The sequence below is a fragment of the Ochotona princeps genome, chromosome 2 (assembly GCF_030435755.1).
Source record: "Ochotona princeps isolate mOchPri1 chromosome 2, mOchPri1.hap1, whole genome shotgun sequence".
Classification (NCBI taxonomy): Eukaryota; Metazoa; Chordata; class Mammalia; order Lagomorpha; family Ochotonidae; genus Ochotona; species Ochotona princeps.
The window spans coordinates 29,779,490-29,803,319 of record NC_080833.1 but is presented as its reverse complement, the minus strand read 5'-3'; the positions used below and the strand labels follow the sequence as shown (position 1 = coordinate 29,803,319).

The 23,830-nt window shown below is 41.6% G+C and overlaps 1 protein-coding gene across 9 annotated transcripts in view; it reads right to left on the bottom strand.

Moving 5' to 3' along the window:
- The window catches only part of MACF1 (microtubule actin crosslinking factor 1), a 388,597-nt gene that overhangs the window by 180,920 nt on the left and 183,847 nt on the right, over window positions 1–23,830 (bottom strand). For all 9 annotated transcript variants that reach the window (XM_058679238.1, XM_058679296.1, XM_058679275.1 and 6 more), the window contains 12 exons: window positions 9,882–10,048; window positions 9,495–9,607; window positions 9,285–9,391; window positions 8,636–8,755; window positions 8,405–8,500; window positions 6,875–7,002; window positions 6,696–6,789; window positions 6,343–6,497; window positions 4,748–5,024; window positions 3,540–3,668; window positions 2,814–2,891; window positions 1,239–1,400 (listed from right to left, as the gene is read on the bottom strand). In XM_058679238.1, coding sequence (XP_058535221.1) covers window positions 1,239–1,400; window positions 2,814–2,891; window positions 3,540–3,668; window positions 4,748–5,024; window positions 6,343–6,497; window positions 6,696–6,789; window positions 6,875–7,002; window positions 8,405–8,500; window positions 8,636–8,755; window positions 9,285–9,391; window positions 9,495–9,607; window positions 9,882–10,048 — 1,626 coding nt within the window. The remainder of the gene's footprint in view (window positions 1–1,238; window positions 1,401–2,813; window positions 2,892–3,539; window positions 3,669–4,747; window positions 5,025–6,342; window positions 6,498–6,695; window positions 6,790–6,874; window positions 7,003–8,404; window positions 8,501–8,635; window positions 8,756–9,284; window positions 9,392–9,494; window positions 9,608–9,881; window positions 10,049–23,830) is intronic.

The following is a 23,830-nucleotide window of genomic DNA, read 5'->3' as shown; positions in this document are numbered from 1 at the left end:
ACAGTGTCCACACCTCCCTTGTTTCAGAGGAATCATCTATCACTCTTCAAAAGCAGGAGACACTCATAACCCTAAATTAATGGAATTAAAGTATCTAAATGAGTATTACAAAAAAAAAATAAAGTTTTCAATTTGCACAGGGTTAATAAAATCCTTTAAAATTCTCTGAGAATGGGACTACTCAAAAAAAAACCAAAAAAACAAAAAAGGCACGGCACAGTAAGTAGCCTAGTGGCTGAAGGCCTTGCCTCACACACACCGGGATCCTATATGGGTGCTGGTTCTAATCCCTGCGGCCCCTGCTTCCCATCCAGCTCCCTGCTTGTGGCCTGGGAAAGCAGTTGAGGACGGCCCAAAGCCTTGGGACCCTGCACCGTGTGGAAGACCTGAAAGAAGCTCCAGACTTCTGGCTTCGGATCAGATCAGTTCTGGCTATTGCAGCCACTTGGGAAGTGAATCAGTCAAGGGAAGATCTTCTTCTCTGTCTCTCCTCCTCTCTATATATCTGACTTTCCAATAAAAATAAATAAATCTTAAAAAAAGAAGAAGAAAAAGAAAAAAAATTGTCTATATCTTTTGATGGCAAGAAAAAAGGCATTCTCTCATTGCCAAAACAGAATTTTCCTTATCATTATACAAAAGAGCAGATTCAGAACAAAACATCATTACATTTATTAAGAATGGTTATTTTCTTAGAATTGTGGATACAATATACATTAAATCTCTTCCTTATATTAAATTTTTTTGAATTAAGAACTAAGAAAATTGTGGAAAGTTAGATATCACAGTTAAACAATACTAAATTCTATTCTAAATCCTTGGCCTAGTTTTAACTTAATAAATGTTAATCTTTTACTCAACTCTTTGAAGTGATGTTATTTCCTATTTCACAAATGGTCCAGAGAATTAAGCATTTTGCCAAGGGATACAGAACTAATTATCAGAGAAATAAGAATTTGAACCTAAGTGTGTCTCACTCTAGAGCTTATAACCTAACCACAGAGCTGTTTGTCTTCGGCATGACTGACTGAAGATGGCTGCTCCTTTTACCCAAGACCCTCCCTTTGTAAATGCTCCACTGTCTGTCACCTGGTACCCACTTCTCACATTTACAGATGAAGTGAGTAGGGCCTCTGTTTCTGTCTCTCAAACTGCAACTCTGGAAACCCAAGCAGATTAACCCTCTTTCTTTCTGGTACAATTAAATAAATATGATAGGCCCGCTGTGCTAGACTCACAGAGAAGTAATTTCTCTTGGCTGAGATATTGGGATTGTTGTCACTCCAGTCATATGCTAATTCCTCCTCCTCTTTCTCATTCAACCAGATCAACTCAGCAGTAGCTCGGGAGACAAACTTGTGCAGACTCTGAAGGTGCCTCATGCGGAAGCTAGAAGTTTCCTAGACAAAGTAAGGATTATAAAGTTAGACTGACGGTCACTGCATTGTAGAGGACAGCACACCTGACATAAATGTAAATAACAACTCATTAAGCAAATTTACTTTTCATATTTAAACTTTGGTATTGTCACTTAATACAAGTTTGATACAAATTTAGCACAAGACCCCCAGAGGGGCTGGTGTTGTGATGCAGTGGGTTAAACTACAGTTTACAGCACAGACATCCCATGTAGGTGCCAGTTCAAGCCCCAGCTGCTCCACTTTGAATCCAGCTTCCAGCTAACATGCCTGAGAAAGCAGCGGAGGATGGCTCAATGAGGAACACCCAGATGAAGTTCCTGGCTACTGACCTGAGCCTGGACCAGTTCCAGCCAAGGCAAGACAGGCCCAGTGCAATAGCTCAGTGGCTAAATCCTTGCTTGCATGCACCAGGATCCCATATGGGCACCAGTTCAAGTTCCAGTTGCTCCACTTCCCATTCAGCTCCCTGTTTGTGGCCTGGGAGAGCAATACAGGATGGCCCAAAGCCTTGGGACTCTGCACCCTCATGGGAGACCCAGTAGAAACTCGGGGCTCTTAGCTTCAGATTGGCTCAGCTCTGACTGTTGTGGCCACTTCGGGAGTAAACCACTGGATGTTAGATCTTCCTCTTTCTCTCCTATCCTTCTCTGTATAAATCTGACATTCCAATAAAAATAAATAAATATTTTTTTTAAAAAGGGCCCAATTCAGTAATCTAGTGGCCAAAGTCCTCGCCTTGCACACACTGGGATCCCATATGGTCGCCGGTTCTAATCCTGGCTGCTCCGCTTTCCATCCGGCTCTCTGATTGTGGCCTGGGAAAACAGTTGAGGACGGCCCAAAGCCTTGGGACCCTGCACCCGTGTGGGAGGCCCGGAAAAGGCTCCTGGCTTCAGATTGGCTCAGCTCCAGCCATTGCAGCCACTTGGGGAATGAACCATCAGACGGATCTTTCTCTCTCTCTCCTCCTCTCTGTATATCTATATATCTGTCTTTCCAATAAAAATAAACAAATCTCAAAAAAAAAAAAAAAAAGAAAAGAAAAAAAGGACTCCCAGAGATACTGTCGATCCTAGGCAGAAGGCACGGATCAGAAGGTCTTTATGCGAATTTTTGGGTCTGTGCTACTCTGAAGAACCTTGACACAAACAAACGAAAAACAACAGCTACGGAGGAAGTCCCCTCTCTGTTAATCTCAACATTTCAACTTTGGTGTCTCAAAACACAACAGCTAGAGTGAGTTCTGACCAATGAAAGAAAACATATCTATGAACATAGTAAATGATACAAATTAATAAACAGAAAACCCAAAACAGGGCCAAACCATGAACTTTTCTGAAATAGGGAAGAGAGCTGTCTGGGCCAGAAGGCTAAGAGTCAGGCCAAACTCACCTTCAGTTTACAATACTGTGTCTCCAGCTTCCCAAGAGTTTCAACATAACTGGTATGGAAATTTTGGGACATTTTTCCCTGATAAGAAAGGAATTAAGTAACAATACATTAGAAAGAGTAAGTAAACAATATGTTACGGTTTCAACTACACAAATATTATGTCTGCATATGGATAAGCATTGGAATCTCTAAAAAAACAGAAGTTGAGACAAGTCGGCCTCACATCCCACAGACTGGAGCAACATTAACTGGGTACTGGTTCAGCATGGTAATTTCAACTAGCAGACCTCATCATCCTGTGTTGCCAGCAATCCTGGGAGGCTGCCAAGCAAAACGTTTGCTCAATGAACTCCCAAAACTCGACTGCTTTTTTTGAATGATGGAATTGAAATTAAAAATAGGAAGACATAATAACAAGTAAGTGAGAAGAGAGACTGAGGGGATGGTTTCTCTAAGCTGGCTCTCTAATAAAGACTGTGGATGTTTGTAGTCGGAGAGCCTGAGTTTGGACACTGCTTCCAGGATGACCTGCTCCTTAGTGAAAAGGGATTGACCAAAATCCTTTGCTGACAAGGTTATTTCAAAGATTAACAGAGAACACTTCATTTCAAAAGGAAATTTATTGTAAAGTACTGTTCATGAATATTCATTATTCTTCCTTTCTAGATACCCTTCTACTTAGAGGCAACTGCCCCTGCTCTATAGTGGATTCTGAATGCTACACACCTCATACAGCCTGGCCTCTTTGACACTGGAGCCCAGTTCTTCTACACTGGTGTGGATCTGCTGTTGTGTTTCAAGCTGCAACTCCACACTGGGCAGGTCATTACCCCACTCTGCTCGTTCCAATTTCATCTGAAAAAGAAAAAAACACGTGTATCATTTACTGTTGTACTGGCAGAAAAAAAAATGGTCAGAACAAATGTTTTGGCAAAAGTATTTAAATCATTTTTTTTCATTCCATGGCCTCTTACAAAACAAACAAACAAAAAAACCCCAAAACAGTACCACAATCCATAATCACCCCAAAGGAGGTGCAGATCAAATCCCAGCAGCTAAAGCAACAGAGGAACAGATTCCTAAGTCTAACATTCAGAAAAGGGGTCTTGAAGCTGGCATTGTGGTACAGCAGAGACAGCAGACTAAGCCAGGATTAATGACCACATCCTGGTTCCAGTCCTGGCTACTTGTCTTTTGATCCAACTCCCTGTTAAGATGCCGGGGATGGTGTCGATGATGGTTCCAGTAGTTGAATTTTTGACAACCACATGGGAGACCCAGATAGAGCTTCTGCCTGGCATAGACCTGGATGTTGTGGCCATCTGGGAAGTGAACCAACTAAGAAAAGACTTCCATGCTGGTCGTCGCCCTGCCACACTACCTTTCATACAACAAATGTTAAACAATAAAATAGGCACCTCCACAGATGAAAGTGCTTTATTATATTACCTAGGCTTTTCCCTTTATGAAGTCTCTTTATTTCACAATCAGATCAGATAATACAGAACTCCAAAAAGGTTGTGAGAAAATCCGCTATTGATTAATGAAAGGTAATTTTAGCTTGTCTTGGGATTTTATATATATATGTGTGTGTGTGTATATATATAAATATATACAGTTTGTCTCTGGATATTGGTACATGGAGTGTTTATCATCTGCAGAGAGGAAGAATATGGAACAGAAGGATTAGGCTAAGAATAACATCAACTTTGAATCATTACCCTGGAATGCAATAAATTATGTCCCTAAAAATTGTGGAACACAGAAACCTTGCTTAAACATAAGAGTTAAGACTAACAGCAAAACCTGAAGAATAAAAATCCCCCCAAAAATAACTGAATTTTTCATAAGCACTGGAATTTTCCCACAAGCTCACACTTATGGTACAGTGGCTGAAGCAGCAGGTTCGCAAATGAGAACGGCTCGGGGCTCACCTGCATCTCCTCTACCCAAGACAGTAGTTCATACACAAATCGGAGATTGCCTTCGTCCTCAGAGGAAGAGATAGACACAAGCTCAGCGCGAGTCATGGGCTTGCGGAACCAGGAGGTAGAAGAAGAATGGGTTGCCTTGGTCAAGGGGTCTGTTTTCAGATGAGTAGTGGTTAAAGTGGAGGGTGGAACCAATTCAATAGATGTGAAATGGCCTTTCCGGTACAGGTTTGTACATTCTAGACGCAAGGTGACCAGTTCATCCTGCAGACGCGTGACCCTGAATTGGAAGGAAAAAAAAAACATGAAGGCACTTAAATCTGAAACTTATTTTTAAAAATTTTTGTTTGCCAGGCCTGACACATTAGCCTAGTGGCTAAAGTCCTCGCCTTAAATGTGCCAGGATAACATATGAGTGCCAGTTCTAAACCTGGTGACCCACTTCCCATCCAGCTCCCTGCTTGTGGCCTGGGAAAGCAGTCGAGGACGGCCCAAAGCCTTGGGACCCTGCACCTGCATGGGAGACCAGGAAGAAGCTCCTGGCTTCTGATCGGCCCAGCTCTGGCTGTTGCGGTCACTTAGGGAATGAGTTAGCAGATGGAAGATCTTCTTTTCTGTTTTTCTTCCTCTCTGTATACCTGACTTTCCAATAAAAATGAAAATAAAATAAAAAGTATTTGTTTGCTTATTTATTTGAACAGCAGAGTAACAGAGAAGGAGACTGACATCTCCTCTCTGCTATTTCATTCCCCAAGTGCCTGCAACAGCCAGGCTAAAGCTAGGAACCCAGAACTCCAACTGGATGGCAGAAACCAAAGCATTTAAGCCATCATCACTATCTATTGCCTGCATTAGCAGGAAGCTGGATTGGAAGCAAACTAACTGGGACTCAAACTGGGACTCACTTAGTATGTGGACATCCTAAGTGGCAACTTAAAGCTACTGCAACATAACACCCATTGCTCTAACATATTTAAAAAAAAAAAAGAAAAGAAAAGAAAAGAAAAGCTTTCCCTAATCCATGACAGCAGTGTGTAAAAAATAAAAATGACATCATATCTGGAAAATTATTAAATGAATGATAATAACATCTTCAACTAGTTCTGAATTGTTTTCAAGGCAATTGTAAAATTACAGTGTTAACATGAAAGATTCAAATCAATACCTACTTTAAAAATGCCTGAATGGTATAAATGAATAAACGATGGATAAGAGGTGAGAGATGAGGGTCCCACTCTTTGTATAAACCAGCCTTCTTACTTTAGATGACCCTCATCTTCCCAGTGGGTCTCGGTCTCCTGCTCTAGAAAATGAGTGCATTGGGGCAGTGTCTGTAAAACACACATACTATCACAACCCAGCAGATTGTGCCCAAGTAAGGGGGAATGTTGTAAGAGTCACAGGGACTTGGGGAATCCAACAGGTATTCAGTGGGAAAGGCATGTAGTAAGAGGAAACGGTCCTCCGGCATGAGAATCCTGTCCAGAATCAGTGCCTGCAGGATCCCCATCCTGATGCTGAGTCTGACTTGGGATACCCTCTTCACCCATGAACCTCAGTGGAAAGCAAGACCCTCATTTGACTCTCTAGTTCCTCACCTAAACGCCAGCTCTTCCAGCTGGTAGTAATTCTCATCCCGTAGGATCTGGAGATCCACTTGCAGCTGCCTGATGAGACCTTCACACTCCTGAATGTACATGACGACATCTGACTCACATCGTACTGGTTGTCCCAATTCCAGGTTAGCAGTGTCCTGAAACAGAAAGGGAGAGTAAGAATGGGAAAATTCCACTGGCTCCACCTGTAACACGGAAGGAGGCAAGGGACACACTGTAATCTCAAGAACAAGAAAGCGGTACGGCCGGATTCTGCACCGTTTCATTGTGACCATGAGAGCAGAGGGTAAGAACTGGTGCACACGTGACAGAGGCAGGACAGAACAGGGACTCACAGCCTGCAGTGTATTCTTGGCTAGTGTCAGTTTTTCTTCACAGTTCAAAGCACCATTCTGGATCTTGTTTGCAATTTGTAGCAGCAATTCCAGCCTAAAATAAGGAAAACCACAATTACACACAAGCTCAAAGCAGCTGAGTGAGTCACCTCAGGTCACCCCCGACGCTCTGGACTTACCTCTCCACAGCTGGCCGAAGTGATTTTTCTCGCTCCAGCATCTCAATAATGAGTTTTCCCCACTCTTCTTCCACATCATTAGGGTGATAACCCTGAGGCAGTTTAATTCGGCCAAACTCAATCCACACCTGAAAGAGATGTTCCTTAGGTCCAACAGCACAGCCATGCTCTCGGCTCTTCTTCTGCTCACTCCCTATACAGGCTTAGCACTTCTTGATCCAGTCATTATCTAACACCTTTAAATAACCACTTAGTTAGCAGCGCCGTTGAGACATGAGCAACAAAATCTCTAAAACACAAGGATGATTCGCTCAAAGTCCTTCCATTCCTTCTATATGTTCCATAGCTTCATATTTTCTCAATATTCTTCATTTGGGCAAAGTTAAGTGCCAATTTCTATAGCTCCACATTTTCTAGGAATCAAATATGAATGGAAGTTTATTTCTTTCCATCCTAAGTTTCAGCTTTCTTTCCTCTAGATACATGACTATAGTCATGTATCTTTTGTCGTCACAAAAGTCAAGAGTTCTGCATTGGGCATCTGGCATTGCAGTTTAGTGCCAGCTGGGTACCTGCACCCTCTCCCAGAGCATCTGGCTCTGGTTCCCGAGGCGAGCTTGGCAGACACAGATCCTGCGAGCCAGCACTGAGCAGGTTCCTGTGACCAACATGGAAGACCTGAGCTCAAGTCCTGGCTCCTGGCTGTGACTCACGGCCTAGCCCAGAGATGCAGACATGTGGGAGTGAGGCAGCAGACAGGTGCTCTTTTTCTTTGTTTTCCACCTCTTTGAGAGGTGGAAAGCAAATTTTTAAGCAAATTTTTAAAAATGAAAAAATTCAAAATTTCTGAATACTATTCACCATTTTATGGTTTTTTGGAAAATACAGATAGCAGTAGAGAAGGCATTTATAGCACAGCACGACTTAAGCTGCTGTTAGACGCCACATCCCATAGCAAAACGCCTAGGTTTAAGTCCTGGCTGCTCCACTTCCAATTCAGCATCCTGATAACGTATCTTGGGAGGCAGCAGGTGAGGTACAAGTACTTTAGCCCTTGCCACCATGTAGGAAAACCAGACAGTTCCAAGCTTCTCGACTCAATCTGGTCTAGCACAGCTACTGCAGGTATTTGGAAGACTGATCTCTCACTTCCTCCTTTTCCGTGTTGCCCTAACTTTCAAAAGATTGTGAAAATAAGCATTTTTTTTTTAAATAGAGGATACTACCCTTTTACCACAAATTTTTAAGACCAGCCTGCAAGCAGTGTTGAACTTATTACCCTAGAATTTTGCTATTCATGCAGATTGGAAAGAAAATATAGATGGAACACAGATCTCTTTTTCTCTGTCTCCCTCACTCATCTCCTTCCTTCTATCTCTCTGCCTTTCTAAGTAATTAATTTTACATACTTATTTATTAAAATTGCATTATTTGTTTAGTAAATATGTAATATTTATTTATTTAGAAAAGAAGCAATTAATAGTGAAACCCAGCAAACACTAAGACTCAGCAAAGGATAAACTTCCTTACCTCTAATAATTTATACAGTTCCTCAATTCTTCCTTTTTCTCTCTCCTTGGCCAAAATTTCCGTTTCTTTGAAGTGTATGTATTGGTTATAAAGTGCCTAGAAAATTAATATTTGGTAAACAAATGAAAGAATAAAAGCAACAAGACCCCATTTTTCATTCTAAGTTATCCAGAAGCTAGCAGCAACAAACTAGAGGAAATTCATAAAAATGATTTAAGTTCATGGCTTTACCTTTAATTCAACAGGGTTCTGGGGAAAAGATTTATCTGACATCAATATTGTGTGCTGTTTGATCCAGGGAATGAGGGAATCCACTCGGCTTTGGTATTCCTGCCACCTGGAGTCTACTTCCTGTTATCAGAAAGTAAACATTATACACCTGATGAGTAAGAGTCAAAACAGGCATAAGACAAAGGAGGTCAGGCCACCCACATCACATCAAAACCTTTTCTTCCAGTTGCGTAGACAGTTGCTCAGTTTAATAACCACAGTTTCAATTTCAAAGCTTCTCTAGGACTCTCAGAATGGGACCTCATTTCCTGACACCTTGAAAGTCTACACTACTAAAAATATTTACAGAAAGAGTCACACTAAAGCAAGCTGATATCAGTGGCTGAGAAAACACTGCTTCCCAGTGATTACAGCTGGGGGTGAGGAGAGGGCCATCCTTTGCTGGCATTTAGCAACAAATGACCTGGGCTAGGTGCATCAAAATCAGAAATATCAAGACTTTTTCCCTGAGACAAAGACCATGTCCATGTAAACCTAATGCACACTGAGTTTACTTTGTATAAACGTGCTCTTTGTACAATGAGTTCTTAACAATATTATCTTGTGAATGCATTCCATCCAAACAAACCAGAGGGAAAAGTTCTCTTACAGTGGCACTGATTCCTTCTCCACCCTCGGGGACTTTGGGGAAGGCATCATAAATGGAAGACACATAAGTGATGACAGACTTTTCATCCGGAGATGGCACATCCACATCTAAGAGGGAACGGGCAAGAAATTCCTCAGTTGAGTCAAAGCAATCTGCTGGAAAGTACCGCGAATATATGCCAGACTTACTCAGGCTCAGGTAAGCACTCACCTTCGGCGTCCAGCAAGCGGGTGACCCCTAGTCTTTCTGCCACTTCAAAAGCCTGTTCCAGGTTTTCTCGGTTACTCTGGATTTGCACTCTCTCCATATCTACCAGATCAGGTCTGTAGAAAAAAAAAATCCGCTACTTACACATGCAAGATCACACAAAGAAAACATCACAAATGTCCCCAGAGTCAAAAAAAAAAAATACAGACTTAGAGTGGGATGTTTATTGCTTATTATCCCTCACTGGTCTAGATACACAAATATTCATTTTCATGCAAATAAATGAACCAGCTTTGATTCTTACTTGAGGAGGAAATGGCATTATAACTAATGAACAAACAAGAGATGAGAAGAAGCCACTCCAGGGGCCTGAAACACCACGGTGCTTACCTGTATCGGTGGATAAGTGCATTGAACATCTTCCCATCACTCCAACAGGAGGAGAAGTTGGTGCATTTGATTCCTGCGTAACCAGCTGTCACCTTCTGGGTCCACAGGAGTAGTTTCTCCTTGGCTGACATGTCCCCAGACTCCCCACTAATGTAGATGTCAGAGATCTGCCAAAAGATAGGGCACAGAGCACTTGAGTACAAATGAGATCAAACCTTTTAACCTTCTCTTTTCCGTACAGTACAGCTCTTAGGAGGGGATGAGCCAAGGCTGGCAGAGTTTCAGATAACAACTCCAACCAATGATTCACTCTCTTTGATAGTCAGAGAAATGTAAACTCAAGCCATGAGCATCTTTTTCTCACTTATCAAACTGAAAAGAAGGTTGTAAACGATGATGCTGCAAGGGAATATACAGAATGGCTAAAGCTGAGTATTCTCATAGACTGTGACCAGTGAGACGATAAAAGGTACAACTTGTCTGGACGTCAATTTTTAATCAAAAGTCAAAGGAAATATATAACTTTATAAGGAATAACCAGAAACATGTGCAAAAAGATTGTATCAAAGATTTGTTTATTTTTATTGGAAAGTCAGATATACAGAGAAAAGGAGAGGCGGAGAGGAAAAGATCTTCCACCCACAGGTTCACTCCCCAAGTGGCTGCAAAGGCCGGAGCTGAGCCTATCCAAACCCAGGAGCTTCCTCCTGATCTCCCATGTGGATGCAGGTTTCCAAGGCTTTGGGCTGTCCTCCACTGCCTTCCCAGGCCACAAGCAGGGAGCTGGATGGAAAATGGAGCAGCCAGGACATGAACCAGGTGCATGCAAGGCAAGGACTTTAGCTACCAGGCTACATTACCAGGCCTGCAAAAAGATTTTATAGCAAAATCTTAACCAAACCATGACAAACATGGGATAGCAAAAAGTTGTAAGGAGCTTAAAATCTACTGAGAGATTGATTGGTCTCAAATTATATCACACATACAGGATGGAATTCTTTGTAGTACATATATATATATATATACTTTTTAAAGTTTCAATGGAAACAACCATCAAATTTTATAAAAACAGAGATGGGACCATATGGGCATTACTTCAAGTCCCAGCTGCTCCATTCCCATCTCGCTCCCTGTTAATGCACTTGGGAAAGCAGCAGGAGAAACCCAAGTACCTGGGCCCCTATACTCACATGGGAGACCCAGAAGAAGCACCTGGCTTCAGATCAGCTCAGATCAGTCATCGCAGTCATTTGGAAAGCGAGCCAGGAGATGAAAGATCTTCCTGTCCCTCCTTTCCATCCCCGTGCCCACTCTGTAACTCTTTCAAATAGATAAAATACTTATTTAGAAGTAAACAAAAAATAAAAAAACGTATACAGAAAAAAATAGTATTGTGTACATGCACACACACATATACATATACATAAATCCTGATTTTGTAGGAAGGATATAAAAATGTATATTTAAGTTACCAAAGGATCTTTAAAAAGTTAATGGAAAATGCAACCATGGAAAAACAGGTATGGTTTCAATTTTTTTAATACCAAAATAGCTTTATGTTTTCTTTTAAATTATTTATCTATTTATTTAAAAGTCAGTGTGATAGAGAGGTAACTTCCACCTATTGGTTCATTCTCGCGTCTCCAACAGCCATGCTGGCCAGGCCAAAACCGGAAACCTGGAATTCCACTGGGGTCTCCCATTAGAGTGGCAAGGATCCAAGTACTTGGGCCTTTGCCTGCTGTCTTACAGGCACATTACCTGGGAGTGAGCTCAGAAACACAAAGCAGCCAGAACTTGAACCAGATGCTCCAATACAGGATGCTTAAACTACGGCACCACAATGCCAGCCCCTAGGCCTTCAATATTATTTTTCCATGAACTTTGTACCTTCACACAGCCACATATGTGCACATGAATGCATACATATGCTTGTATGTTATAAATACCTCTATATATTAAGTACATCAAAATAGTAATAATGGTTCTGAGTAGCAGAAACACAATTTTCATACTTTCCAAATTTTCCATAGAAAGCATATTCATATATAAGAAAAAATATTTTTAAAAAATATTTTTTTAGGGCCCAGCGGCGTGGTCTAGCGGCTAAAGTCCTCGCCTTGAACGCCCCGGGATCCCATATGGGTGCCAGTTCTTATCCCGGCAGCTCTACTTCCCATCCATCTCCCTGCTTGTGGCCTGGCAAAGCAGTCGAGGATGGTCCACAGCTTTGGGACCCTGCACCTGCGTGGGAGACCTGGAAGAGGTTCCTGGTTCCCCGCTTCAGATCGGCGCAGCACCGGCCATTGCGGCTCACTTGGGGAGTGAAACATTGGATGGAAGATCTTCCTCTCTGTCTCTCCTCCTCTCTGTATATCTGACTTTGTAATAAATATATATATATATATAATATTTTATTAAAAGAAATTCACAAAACAGCACAAGACCTACTTTAGAAAAGAACCCTGTTAAGAGAGGGAAAAGTATATGTCTTTGAATCCAAATAGACCTGAGTTTGAATTCCAGCATGATCCATTGGAAACTCACTTAGTGAATCTTTAAAATGGCAGGAACAACCGTCATCTTTTCATGATTGCTGTGGTAATTAACAGAGCATGCATGAAATGTTACATCTTGCCCAAACTCGGGGTATTGTTTCACAAAGAATGCCTTTCCGGACCCGGCGCCAAGGCCTAGCGGCTAAAGCCCTCGTCTTGAATGCGCTGGGATCCCATACGGGCACAGGTTGTAATCCCGGCAGCTCCACTTCCCATCCAGCTCCCTGCTTGTGGACTGGGAAAGCAGTTGAGGATGGCCCAAAGCCTTGGGACCCTGCATCCGTGTGGGAGATCTGCAGGAAATTTCTGGCTCCTGGCTTTGGATCGGCATAGCACCGGCCGTTGTGCTCACTTGGGGAGTGAATCGTCGGACGGAAGATCTTCCTCTCTGTCTCTCCTCCTCTCTGTATATCTGACTTTGTAATAAAAGTAAATAAATCTTAAAAAAAAAAAAAAAGAATCCCTTTCCTTCTTCCTAACAGGGATGATGATCAGCCTTCAATTCTTCTTGGTCTAAGTCCCACAGTATGGAAGGTTGTATTAACTCATCAAATGTTATTTTGCTATGCTGTCTATCATTTCACAAATGCAATTGTTTCAAGACTACAGGTTCCTTGAGGGGCTAACATACATCTTTTAAGCGGAACTGCATTTTTCTTCTTAAAAAAAAAGATTTATTTTCATTTGAAAGGCAGATTTACAGAGAGAGAGAGAGAGAGAGAGAGAGAGAGAGAGAGATCTCCCATCCACTGGTTCACTCCCCAAATTGTCACAATGGCCAGAGCTGGGTTGGTCCAAAGACAGGATCCTGGAGTTTCTTCCTATACCCACATGGGTGCCATGGCCTAAGGACTCGGCCATCGTTTGCTGTTTTCCTGGGCACATGAGCGGGGAGCTTGATCAGAAATAAGTAGCCAGAATTCAAACTGGCATCCGTATGTGATGCTATCTTGCAGGTAGAGGCTGCATTAATCTACTGGGTCACAAACGCTAGCCCTGACAAATAATTTTATTTTTTATGCTGAAGTCTTTAAAATAATAAGAAGATATAAATGGTCCATGGCTATGATGGTTCAACTTTATTTTAATTTTTTTATTAAATATATTTATTTTATTATTTTATGATACAGTCCTATAGGGCCTGGGATTTCCCTGTCACCTTCCCCAAAACCCCCCAACCCACTGATTTCCTCTATACCATTAAGTAGTATAGTTAAGACTATACTTTCGGGACCATTAAATAGTATAGTCCTTCATAAATAGCCATAAGTCCATCATTTTGATACTTAAGTGTATCCTGACATTGTAGGCTAGAACAATGGAAGAGTCCAGCATCCTATAGTCAAGATACATTTAACAGTTTAAGAGTCCATCTTTGGGCCCAGCGGCGTGGCCTAGTGGCTAAAGTCCTCGCCTTGAACGCCCCGGGATCCCATATGGGCGCCGGTTCTAATCCCGGCAGCTCCACTTCCCATCCAGCTCCCTGCTTGTGGCCTGGGAAAGCGGCCGAGGACAGCCCAAGGCTTTGGGACCCTGCACCCGCGTGGGAGACCTGGAGGAGGTTCCTGGTTCCCGGCATCGGATTGGCGCGTACCGGCCCGTTGCGGCTCACTTGGGGAGTGAAACATTGGATGGAAGATCTTCCTCTCTGTCTCTCCTCCTCTCTGTATATCCGGCTTTCCAATAATAATAAAAAAAAAAAAATCTAAAAAAAAAAAAAAACAGAGTCCATCTTTGATTGGGAAGTAGAAATGTATACTGCATTGTATCTTCACATCTGGATATGATTTTAAAAGATACATTGATTTTATTTCAAAGGCAGCATTACAGAGGGTGAGACAGAGAAAGAAGAGATTTTCCATCTGCTGACTTACTGCCAAATGGCTCCGTTAGCCAGGACTGGGTCAGATCAAAGCCAGGAGCCAGGATCTTTACTTGTGTCTCCCACATAGATGCAGGGATCCAAGCACTTGGCCATCTTCCACTGCTTGCCCTGGCTGGACTGTAAGTGGAGCAGTAGGGACTCAAACCAAGGTCCACACAGGATGCCTATAGTACAGGTAGTGGTTTAATGAGCTGCAAACAGAGACTTAACCTGCCATTGGCCCCATCAACTTTTTCTTTTAAATATTTTACTTATTCGAAAGGCAGAGTTGACACACAGAGAGAAAGAGATCCCCTTTCCTCTGGATCACTCCCTAGATGGCCACATCAGCTGAAGCTGTGTCAGGCCAAAGCCAGGAACGGGGAACTCCAACCTGGTCTCCCATGTGGGAGGAAGGGGTGCAAGCCCTCAGGTCATCTTCCCCTGCTTCTTCAGCCACAGTACAGAGAAGCTGGAACTTAAACTGGTACTCAGATATATGAAGCTTGTATCACAGACAGCAGCATAGCCTACTGTGGCAACACCAGCCCAATTCAACTTTATCATGGGGCAAGAGCACACCCATACAATCACTATGATACTGGTTTTCAGTACAGTAGTCAATGAAGTGTATGATATATGCAAAACTTTATTATAATAGGCTTTGTGTTGAGCTGGTTTTGCCTAATTAAGTGTTAATGTGTTTTTTTTATATGCACAAAGGTTATATTCACACAAGGTAAATTTTAGGCAAATCATTTTACACTGTTCTTTGGGAGTTTACGACATGAAAAAAGACACAGTCTATACATGTTCAGTGCAGACACATATTTTGGAGCATTTCTGATTTGCAGTGACTTGGATACAGAACCTGTCAATACAGAGGGCTGTCCACATAATTCTCTTAGAGATAAAAAGAATGCAGTTATAGAATTAGAAATCATATGATGGGCCCAGCAGCGTAGCCTAGCGGCTAAAGTCCTCGCCTTGAACGTGCCGGAATCCCATATGGGTGCTGGTTCTAATCCCGGCAGCTCCACTTCCCATCCAGCTCCCTGCTTCTGGCCTGGGAAAGCAGTTGAGGACGGACGGCCCAAAGCCTTGGGACCCTGCACCTGCATGGGAGACCTGGAGGAAGTTCCTGGCTCCTGGCTCCGGATCGGCACCACACTGGCCGTTGCACTCACTAGCGGAGTGAATCATTGGATGGAAGATCTTCCTCTCTGTCTCTATCTTTCCTCCTCTCTGTATATCTGACTTTGCAATAGAAATAAATAAATCTTTAAAAGAAATCATATGTTTCACTATAGAATAACATTATGTATACAATGCACTAGCCCAGACATTTTTAGCTCTTTCAAACCAAAAGCCAAGATTGCAAGCATCTAGCAGAAGGCTGAAACATTAGCCATAGTTTTAATATTTATTTTTTTTTTTACAATCTTGACATAATTCGTGTAAAAAGGTTCAAGCACTACGGGAAGATGGGCAAGACAATTAGTTCCGTTATTGTTTCCTTAATATATCTGATGTAAAAGCGGATTTTAAGGGAGAAGCCCAACCCAGTCTTCCACCCACCCCAGGTCCCTGATGTGAGGCATGCTCCGAGGGTTCTGCTCAAGTGGTTTTGATAGTTCAACAGTTCTGAGTTGCTGCCACTCTCACCACTCCAAAGTATTAATGTGTTTTAAACGTCAAGGTGGTCCATTCTGTTCAGTAGTTTAAGTGTATAAATACATTTTCAACTCCATGTACTTCTAGCTGCCTAAATGCCAAATTAACATATCACAGTACCTTCAGGGCAGCCACTTCACATACACACAAGTATTAAAGTAATAGCATTATTGGGAACAGGAATATATGTTGAGGCAAAAAAAGGGGGGGGAGGGAGAATCTAAATAAATAAAATAAAACTTCAGTAGCTAGGTTCTTTATCAAAATGAAATTCCAGTAAATTAATATTTTATATCCAATATAACCAAACCCAATCTCTGATGACATCTTCTATCTGCTAACTATATGATTTCTATAGATTGTACTGAAACTATTTCAGTGAGTGGCTTTCCTTCAGAGCTTCAAGACAGCTATAAATGAGACCGGAAAATATTTAGATCCCATAGGAAAAGGAAAAATACCCTATGTGGATTAGAGCTCTCCTAGACTGTAAATGGGATCAGAAAAACTAGATTATCATCACAAACTTCTCAGTAATACACGTGATGCGTGTGCACATTACAGCCCTTTGTGCTATATGTAAAAGCTTCTACCTTAATCTCCCAAATGTGGAAATCCAGCTTCAATTTTAGGGAGCTTTCTCCCCCATTTGGTTTTAAGTAGGAAACCATTTGGGGAAGGAGGACAGCCCTAATATGCCAGAAACTGCTACTGATCTACTTCCCAAGTCTTGGTTAATTCCTTTTCTAAAGCATTCCCAGAAATTTTTTGCGTCTAAAATTCAGTCAATTTTTACTGACTTATTTACTCGAGAGACAGAGCACACTCCCACTCACTGGTTCATTCTAAGACAGAGAGTACACTCCCACCTGCTTGTTCGCTCTTCTAGTGCCTACAACAGCCACAGGCAGGCCAGACTGAGGCGAGCAGCCAGGAGCTCAACCAGCTGAGCTCTTACCTAATGCATCCCAGCACATGCACATCCATGAATAGGAAGCTGGGATCAGGAGCAGAGTCAGCACTCCAATTCCAGATGCAGGATCCCAAGTGGCGTCTGAACCACTACACCAAATACCCACCTAGGGTCACTGTGCCAGGCACCTTTCATTCTGTTATCTTTTCTCTAGCAACCACTATGCTCTGGGGGATATGCGTACATTTCTAATCTCAAAATAAAACACTGGTTCAAGCCTCAAGCAATCTAGTCAGGAAGACAATTTGCTTACAATTCAATGTTTTGACAGATAAGCAAAGTAAAGCACACTATCAATGCCAAGGAGTTACTCAGAGACAACACCTTCACTGAGTTTTATTAAGCAGAAGTTAGCCAGTTACAAAAGACAGCTGATACACAAAAGACATGTTTGCCCTTACCAAGTTAGTTGAAAGGTGCTCTAATTAAAATAAGGCTGTTCCAGATACTCCCCCAAATGACCACAGATGAGTGGATGTAAGAGTGAAGGAGGAAGGGAAACTTTGAGTCCTACTGAACATGTAATTTTTAAAATAAAATTTACATGTATATCTATGTTAAAATAAATAATATATTGAATGCATTAATTCAATTAATGTTTTTCCTGTCATTATAATTCAAAAATTCCAATTATTTGAACTTTATATATACACATATCAATGTCTTTTTCAACAATAAAGCTACTTTTTGAGCAAATTTTCTAGAAAATATCATCTACATTTTAAGATTTTGAGATATAATAACACTTTTCTGTTAGACTCTGGAAATTTCATTTTGAATAATAAGCATATAGTTGCAAAACAATGAATTAGTTTTTTTCTCATTTATTCTATTGCTGTCTGTTCAATATGACCCCCTGTTCTATGCCTGTGTGTCTTATAAGAGATTCACATTTAAAAAATTTTTATTGTTAAGGTTAACAATTATGCCTAATACCTCACATTAAGAGATCATATTCCTAAGTATAATAGCCAAAACTTTTTTTTAGATTAGAAGCTTCTGTTTTATTTAGTGAATTATGTTGACTGAACTCTACAGAAACTGATCTCAATTGAACTGGCAGAATGCACAGTCATCCACTGTTTCCAAGAACTGACTACAATATCACGTAGAGTCAAATAACCACAAAGACTTTATAAGACATCAAATACATAGAGAACTCCTCTTTACTTAAAACTAATTTCTGGAGAGGAGAAAAAGCTCATATTTAGTTATAAGCGGAAAGTCACATAAAAGAGCTACACATAATTTAATGCCAAAATGAGCAATAGTTACAGTAATACACAAAATAGAATCTAGTAGAATGAAAGACTAGTGTAGGCTGGAATGATCAAAGCACTTTCTTGAAGAAATATGATTTAAACTCATCCTTGGAGGGTGTTACTGAATAGACAAAGAGAAAAAGAAATAGGATTTAAACTCATACCTGAGGGAAAAGAAGAATTCCAGGAAGCAACTAGATGTAACCAAAGATTTGAATCTGAGAGAAGTTTAAACGAAAACAGTAGTAAGGGATGGGTTCAAACTGGGAACTGGCAGGAGACAAGACTGGATGGGCAGATTACTAAGGAGCTAGGATAACAGCTGAGAAGTTTGTATTTTTAAAATCTCTATAAACCTGAGGAAATGAGATAAGATACCTGACTCTTCCAGAAGCTTCTAGCTGACCTCAGCCCACTACAGAGAAGGCAAGGAAGAGCACAGTGCAGTGGTATTTCATCAAGGCCTACCTAAGGTGTTGAATGACAACTCCATCGGGAATAGAGAAAGGTGTGGAGTATCAATGCCAGAGTCAGGTAAAGGTCAATCTTGAAGGTTTCAACGGAGAAGAGTCTAACTAGAATGGCACGTCTATCTCAGAATATAGATGTAGATATATGGCAGGTCTATCTCAGAATATAGATATAGATATATGGCAGGTCTATCTCAGAATATAGATGTAGATATATGGCAGGTCTATCTCAGAATCCTACTAAATATAGTCAAACTGCTCTCTAAATTCTTCTTCCACCCTCAGGCAATCAAGAGGCTTCCCTCCACTACTACCTCACCTACACTGCCTATTATTGCTGCAATTTTCTTAGTAACTGGTGAGCAAGCCTTTTGTGTACAATGTGGTTGGATTTTCTTGTTTGTGAATTGCTTATTCCTGTCTCTCCCCTATATTTCTGCAAGGAAATGTGGTTTTTTCCTTGTTTACATGTAGGAATCTTTTTTATGACTAGCATTTATTATGCTTTACTTGTATTAATTCATATCTCACAATCCTAAAAGTTTATATTATCTGTATCCTCAATTTACAAATGAGAAAATTTTGCCGTAGAAGTCACATGCCCTACACTGCTAGTAAGTGACACATCTGGGGTTTAAATACAGCCAGTCTGGCTCTGTATTTTTATCCACTTTGCCGATTTGTCATTTCACATATCTTGGATGTTAATCTTTTTTCCCCCCAGTATATGTATTATGTAATGATTTTGCCATTTTTATTATGCTTATTTTATGCATATTTTTAACTTTCTATTTTATGTTTCTTAAGTTTCCATTTCAAATGAAAAAGTATATATGTAAAATGAAGACAATATGAATATAATGATCCTCTTTATACTCATCACCCAGTTTCAAATATTATAATTCTTAGCTATTCTCTACTCAATCCTAAACTTCCCCTGGTACAATGATGTAAAAGTCCACCCATATTATTTCCTCTATAAACATTTCATTAAGTATCTCTAAAATGTAAGACTCTTGGGAGCTAGCTGGTGCCTTGGTGTACCACACTAACCTCCGCCAGCAGTATGAGCATCCTATACGGATGCCGGTTCTAATCCTGGAACTTCCATTTCTGCTAATGGCCTGGGAAGGCAGTAGAAGTGTGCCCAGATCCTGGGACCCTTGAATCCACCTGGGAGAGACAGAAGAAGCTCCTGGCTCCCAGCTTCACACAGGACAAGCTCTAGCTATTATGGACATTTGAGGAATGAACCAGCAGATCAAAGATCTTTCTCTTTCTGTGTCTCTCCCTCTAAGTCTGCCTTGTAAATAATAATAAAAAAAGCTTTTTAACAAAAAATTTTTAAATAAATATAAGACTCTTAATATACCCACAACACTACTGTTAACACCTATCACATAATAATGACTCCTAAGTAATATTTTAGTTAAGCAAAAAAATTAAAAGAAATAAAATGTTTTCTTAGACAAAGCTTTTACTGCACCTTTCACTTTTTATCACCTGGCTAATTTTACTTTCTCCTTATAATACAAAGCCAGTACTAGTGAAACAACTTTCCTCATAAATAAAGAGGAAAAATTAGAAAAGGATACTTTAAACTCACAAGGTCAAGCCCAAAGGCAACACATCATCTGATTGCTTTCTCATTGTCCTAGCCGCCAATGTTTCAAATTGTAGGGGCTAGGAAGGTTTTGTGACAAGGACACTACTATTGAGTCAATTTGTCAACATCCATTAACAGTGTAGATGGGAGACTAGCAGTGGAAGCCAAGAAGAGGAAGAAGGGATTTTCAACAATTTTCCTTGTTCAAATAAGCCAGGTAATAGCAATATTGATGGCAGCTGAGCAGAGAGTCCTGGGAGAAGGAACAGGCCAGAGCAGGCCTTTGTTTGACATCAAAGAACAACTGCAATCAGTCTGCTCACATCCAGCTTCAAATTCCAGTCTAGTTATCATTCTGAAAACCACTGCTGTCAGCTAGCCCTATCATCCTTCTCCTGTGTTAACTGTTTCCTGACAACAAAAGTAAGAAGCATAACAGGTGAACAGGAAAACAGACCATTTATCTTCTGTTATCTAAAGCAAATACCCAGCAGGATTAGATCAGCTCAACAACCTTAAAAGCAGCAAAACCCATGGTGAACGTTATGTCCAGCTGTAGCCTGGTCCCACTTCCATCAACATGCCCCGAAATAATCAACAGGAGACAGAATGTTGCTTGATTTATCCAAGTCCAGATTCCACTCTGGAAATTGAATTATTTTCTGAGAAGGGTTACTACACTGACATTAAAAACAAAACAAGCACCAAAGAAGCATGTAAAAAAAAAAAAAATCAACTCTACTGACGTGTCAGCAGATTCCGGCTGTGTGACTAGCAGTGGCCACTTGGCAACCCAGGTCCCTCTGCTGAGCTCTCCCCCGAGCTCCAATCCTCACTCACAGGAGCCTTCTGAGTTGGGACGAGCTGCTCTCTGTCTCACTGGCTGCTCTGTCCTCGAGAGCTGTGGGCAGCAGCCTTGCTAGAGAAGGCGGGAGCTTCTTGCAGACAGGCCAGCAGGGTTTCAGGTCCCTTGCCACCAAGGGCTTTCTCCTTCTCAAGGGCTTCACACTGATCTTGAGAAATTCGTTATCTGTCATATAAGATGGTCAGTCTATGATTCCGGCATGATGTGATGGCCACAAAGCTTCAGAAGCATGTTAGCTGTCCAAACTGAGATGTGGCTCCTCTGCAGTTGGGCCTTTACTATCTCTGAGCAGTGTGGTGGCATCTGCTGCAAAGGTAGAAGGGGTGGATGGCTTCCTAGAAAATGTCAACAATCGGACTCAAGGAGCAGCAGCAGGACCATACTGCTACTGATGCCCTCAAACCTCAGGTCCCTGTACAAAGGTTTCCCCCCTGCAGTTTTTCTTTTTTTGTTTGAATTCCTCACAATAACTTTTGGAACCTTCGCTTCCCAGCATGAAGATCCAGCCCATACAACTGTGTTACTGCCATCCAGGGACCACTGTCTACTACATATTTCTATCAGGAGTCCCTGAAATTTTGTGCCAAACTTCCTGAAAATGCCACACACAATGATAAGCAAATATTCTATAATATTGATTGGTTCCAGGATGTCAATTTTGATGCCAGTGGTATTAAGAGAGTTATCAGTTCAGCAGTTGGTTTTATCCCAACTATTCCATATCTATTCCATTCAAAAATAAATGTTGACTTGTGCATTCCAAATATTTTGATGCACCCCTCTAATACTTGTAGATTCTATCTAGTGCATGATTTTTTTTAAAATTGGAAAATCAGATGTATATAGAGAAGAGACAGAGAGGAAGATTTTCTGTTGATTCACTCCCCAAGAAGCCTCAATGGTCAGAACTGAACCAATCCGAAGCCAGGAGCTTCTTCCAGGTCTCTCATGCGGGTGCAGGGTCCCAAGGCTTTGGGCCATCCTCTATTGCTTTTCCAAGCCACAAGCAGGGAGCTGGATGGGAAGCGGGGCTGCCGAGATTCAAACTGACACCCATATGGGACCTCAGTGCATTAGGCGAGGACTTCAGCCCTGAGCAGGGCCCTGGTTTATCTTCTGAGCAGGGCCCTGGTTTGTCTTCTTGCCATAATACATGCTTACATGTGTGTATACTTACATATTTAGACACACATCCATTTTCGTTTTTTTTTCACACATCCATTTTCACACGAGGCTCAAAGAACCTCTTGTCCATTCACACAAAAGGAATTTTTCAGTGGTTCCTTTTTCTCCAAACTGGAGAATCTCCAAATGCTAATAACAGAGGGCCCTGAGATGGGCCCGGCCAAGGAGGAAACTCATTCCAAGGGGAGAGGTCAAGCACAGAACAGCCTAAAATGTGTGTCCATCCTCAGGCTCGTGCTACTGGGTATAAGCAGGGCACCCACATCTCAGCTCTTCAAGCATCAGGGCAGCTGATTACTGTCCCTGTCCATTGTCTAGCCAAGAAAGGTGCCCTATTTCATCTTCCATCTATTGCTGCTTTGAGATCCTAAGTTTTAATTTCCTTTCCCGCAAAGGTCAACATGTCTATAAAAATCTTCAGCCACCAGTGAATTGCAGCTTCAGTTACTATACTTGATGTTAGCTAAAAGGCCGAGAAGTGATACAGCTTCAGCTACCTACATGTCAGAGTCTTGCTGAACTGTTAACTAGGTGGTTACATCTCTGAATTCTTGCTGGCCCCAAGCTCTTTATTCACAGAAGGGTGGGTTTTTGACACGCATTAGAGTCCCTGTCCCAGACTATATCCCCTATTAGAGTACCTGGCTTAAGTCTTGGCTACACCGCTTCCATTCCAGCTTCCTGCTAATGTGCGTGCTGAGAAACACTAGGAGACAGATTGAGTACTTGGGTCCTTGCTACTCATGTGGAGACCCTGATGGAGTCCTAGGGTCCTGGCTTCAGCGTGGCTTAGCCTTGGCTATTTTGAGAGTGAACCACTAGATAGGAGCTCTCCCTCTCTGTGTCTGTTTCTCTACCTTTCAAATAAAACAAAAGTAATCAAAAAAAAAAAAAACCACCACACACCTCAATGCATACCTCACAAATAAAAACATGTAAAAGCTCTAAGTAACTTCCATCACAAAACAAACTTTGAGCACTGAACTTTCAACTGCTGCACAATCTCCCTCCTTATCTCTCTCCCTCTCCCTTCCCCTTCCTATTCCCTGATAACCCTATACCCCTCTCCTCTAATCCATGAGCCTGGCACCAAAGGAGGATGAGCCTCTCCATCGATACAAATATTGAATGAGTGCTATCCTCACATGTCTCCTGCAGGAGAGGGATTGCATCAGCTCTAATAAGAGCACCTTTCTCCAGGGGAGGAGAGCAAATGCGTTGAACACAGCTGTCTCACCTCCAGCTCCTAACAATCCGTCACCCTTTCCACACTTTTTTCAGACTCAGCTGGGCCTCCCCATATGCTCACGGGCAACACTACAACTTCCTACAGCAGGAAAGCTGGAAAGCAGATCTGCCTGGGAGTAAGCACACCTAGTCCTGCACAAGGACAGACAGGCCCACCAGATATCACATGCAATTATGCCGTGTTGTTACCTGGAACCAGAATTCCCCAGAGAAAACAAGTCTTGGTTTCAAGCATCAAGGGGCA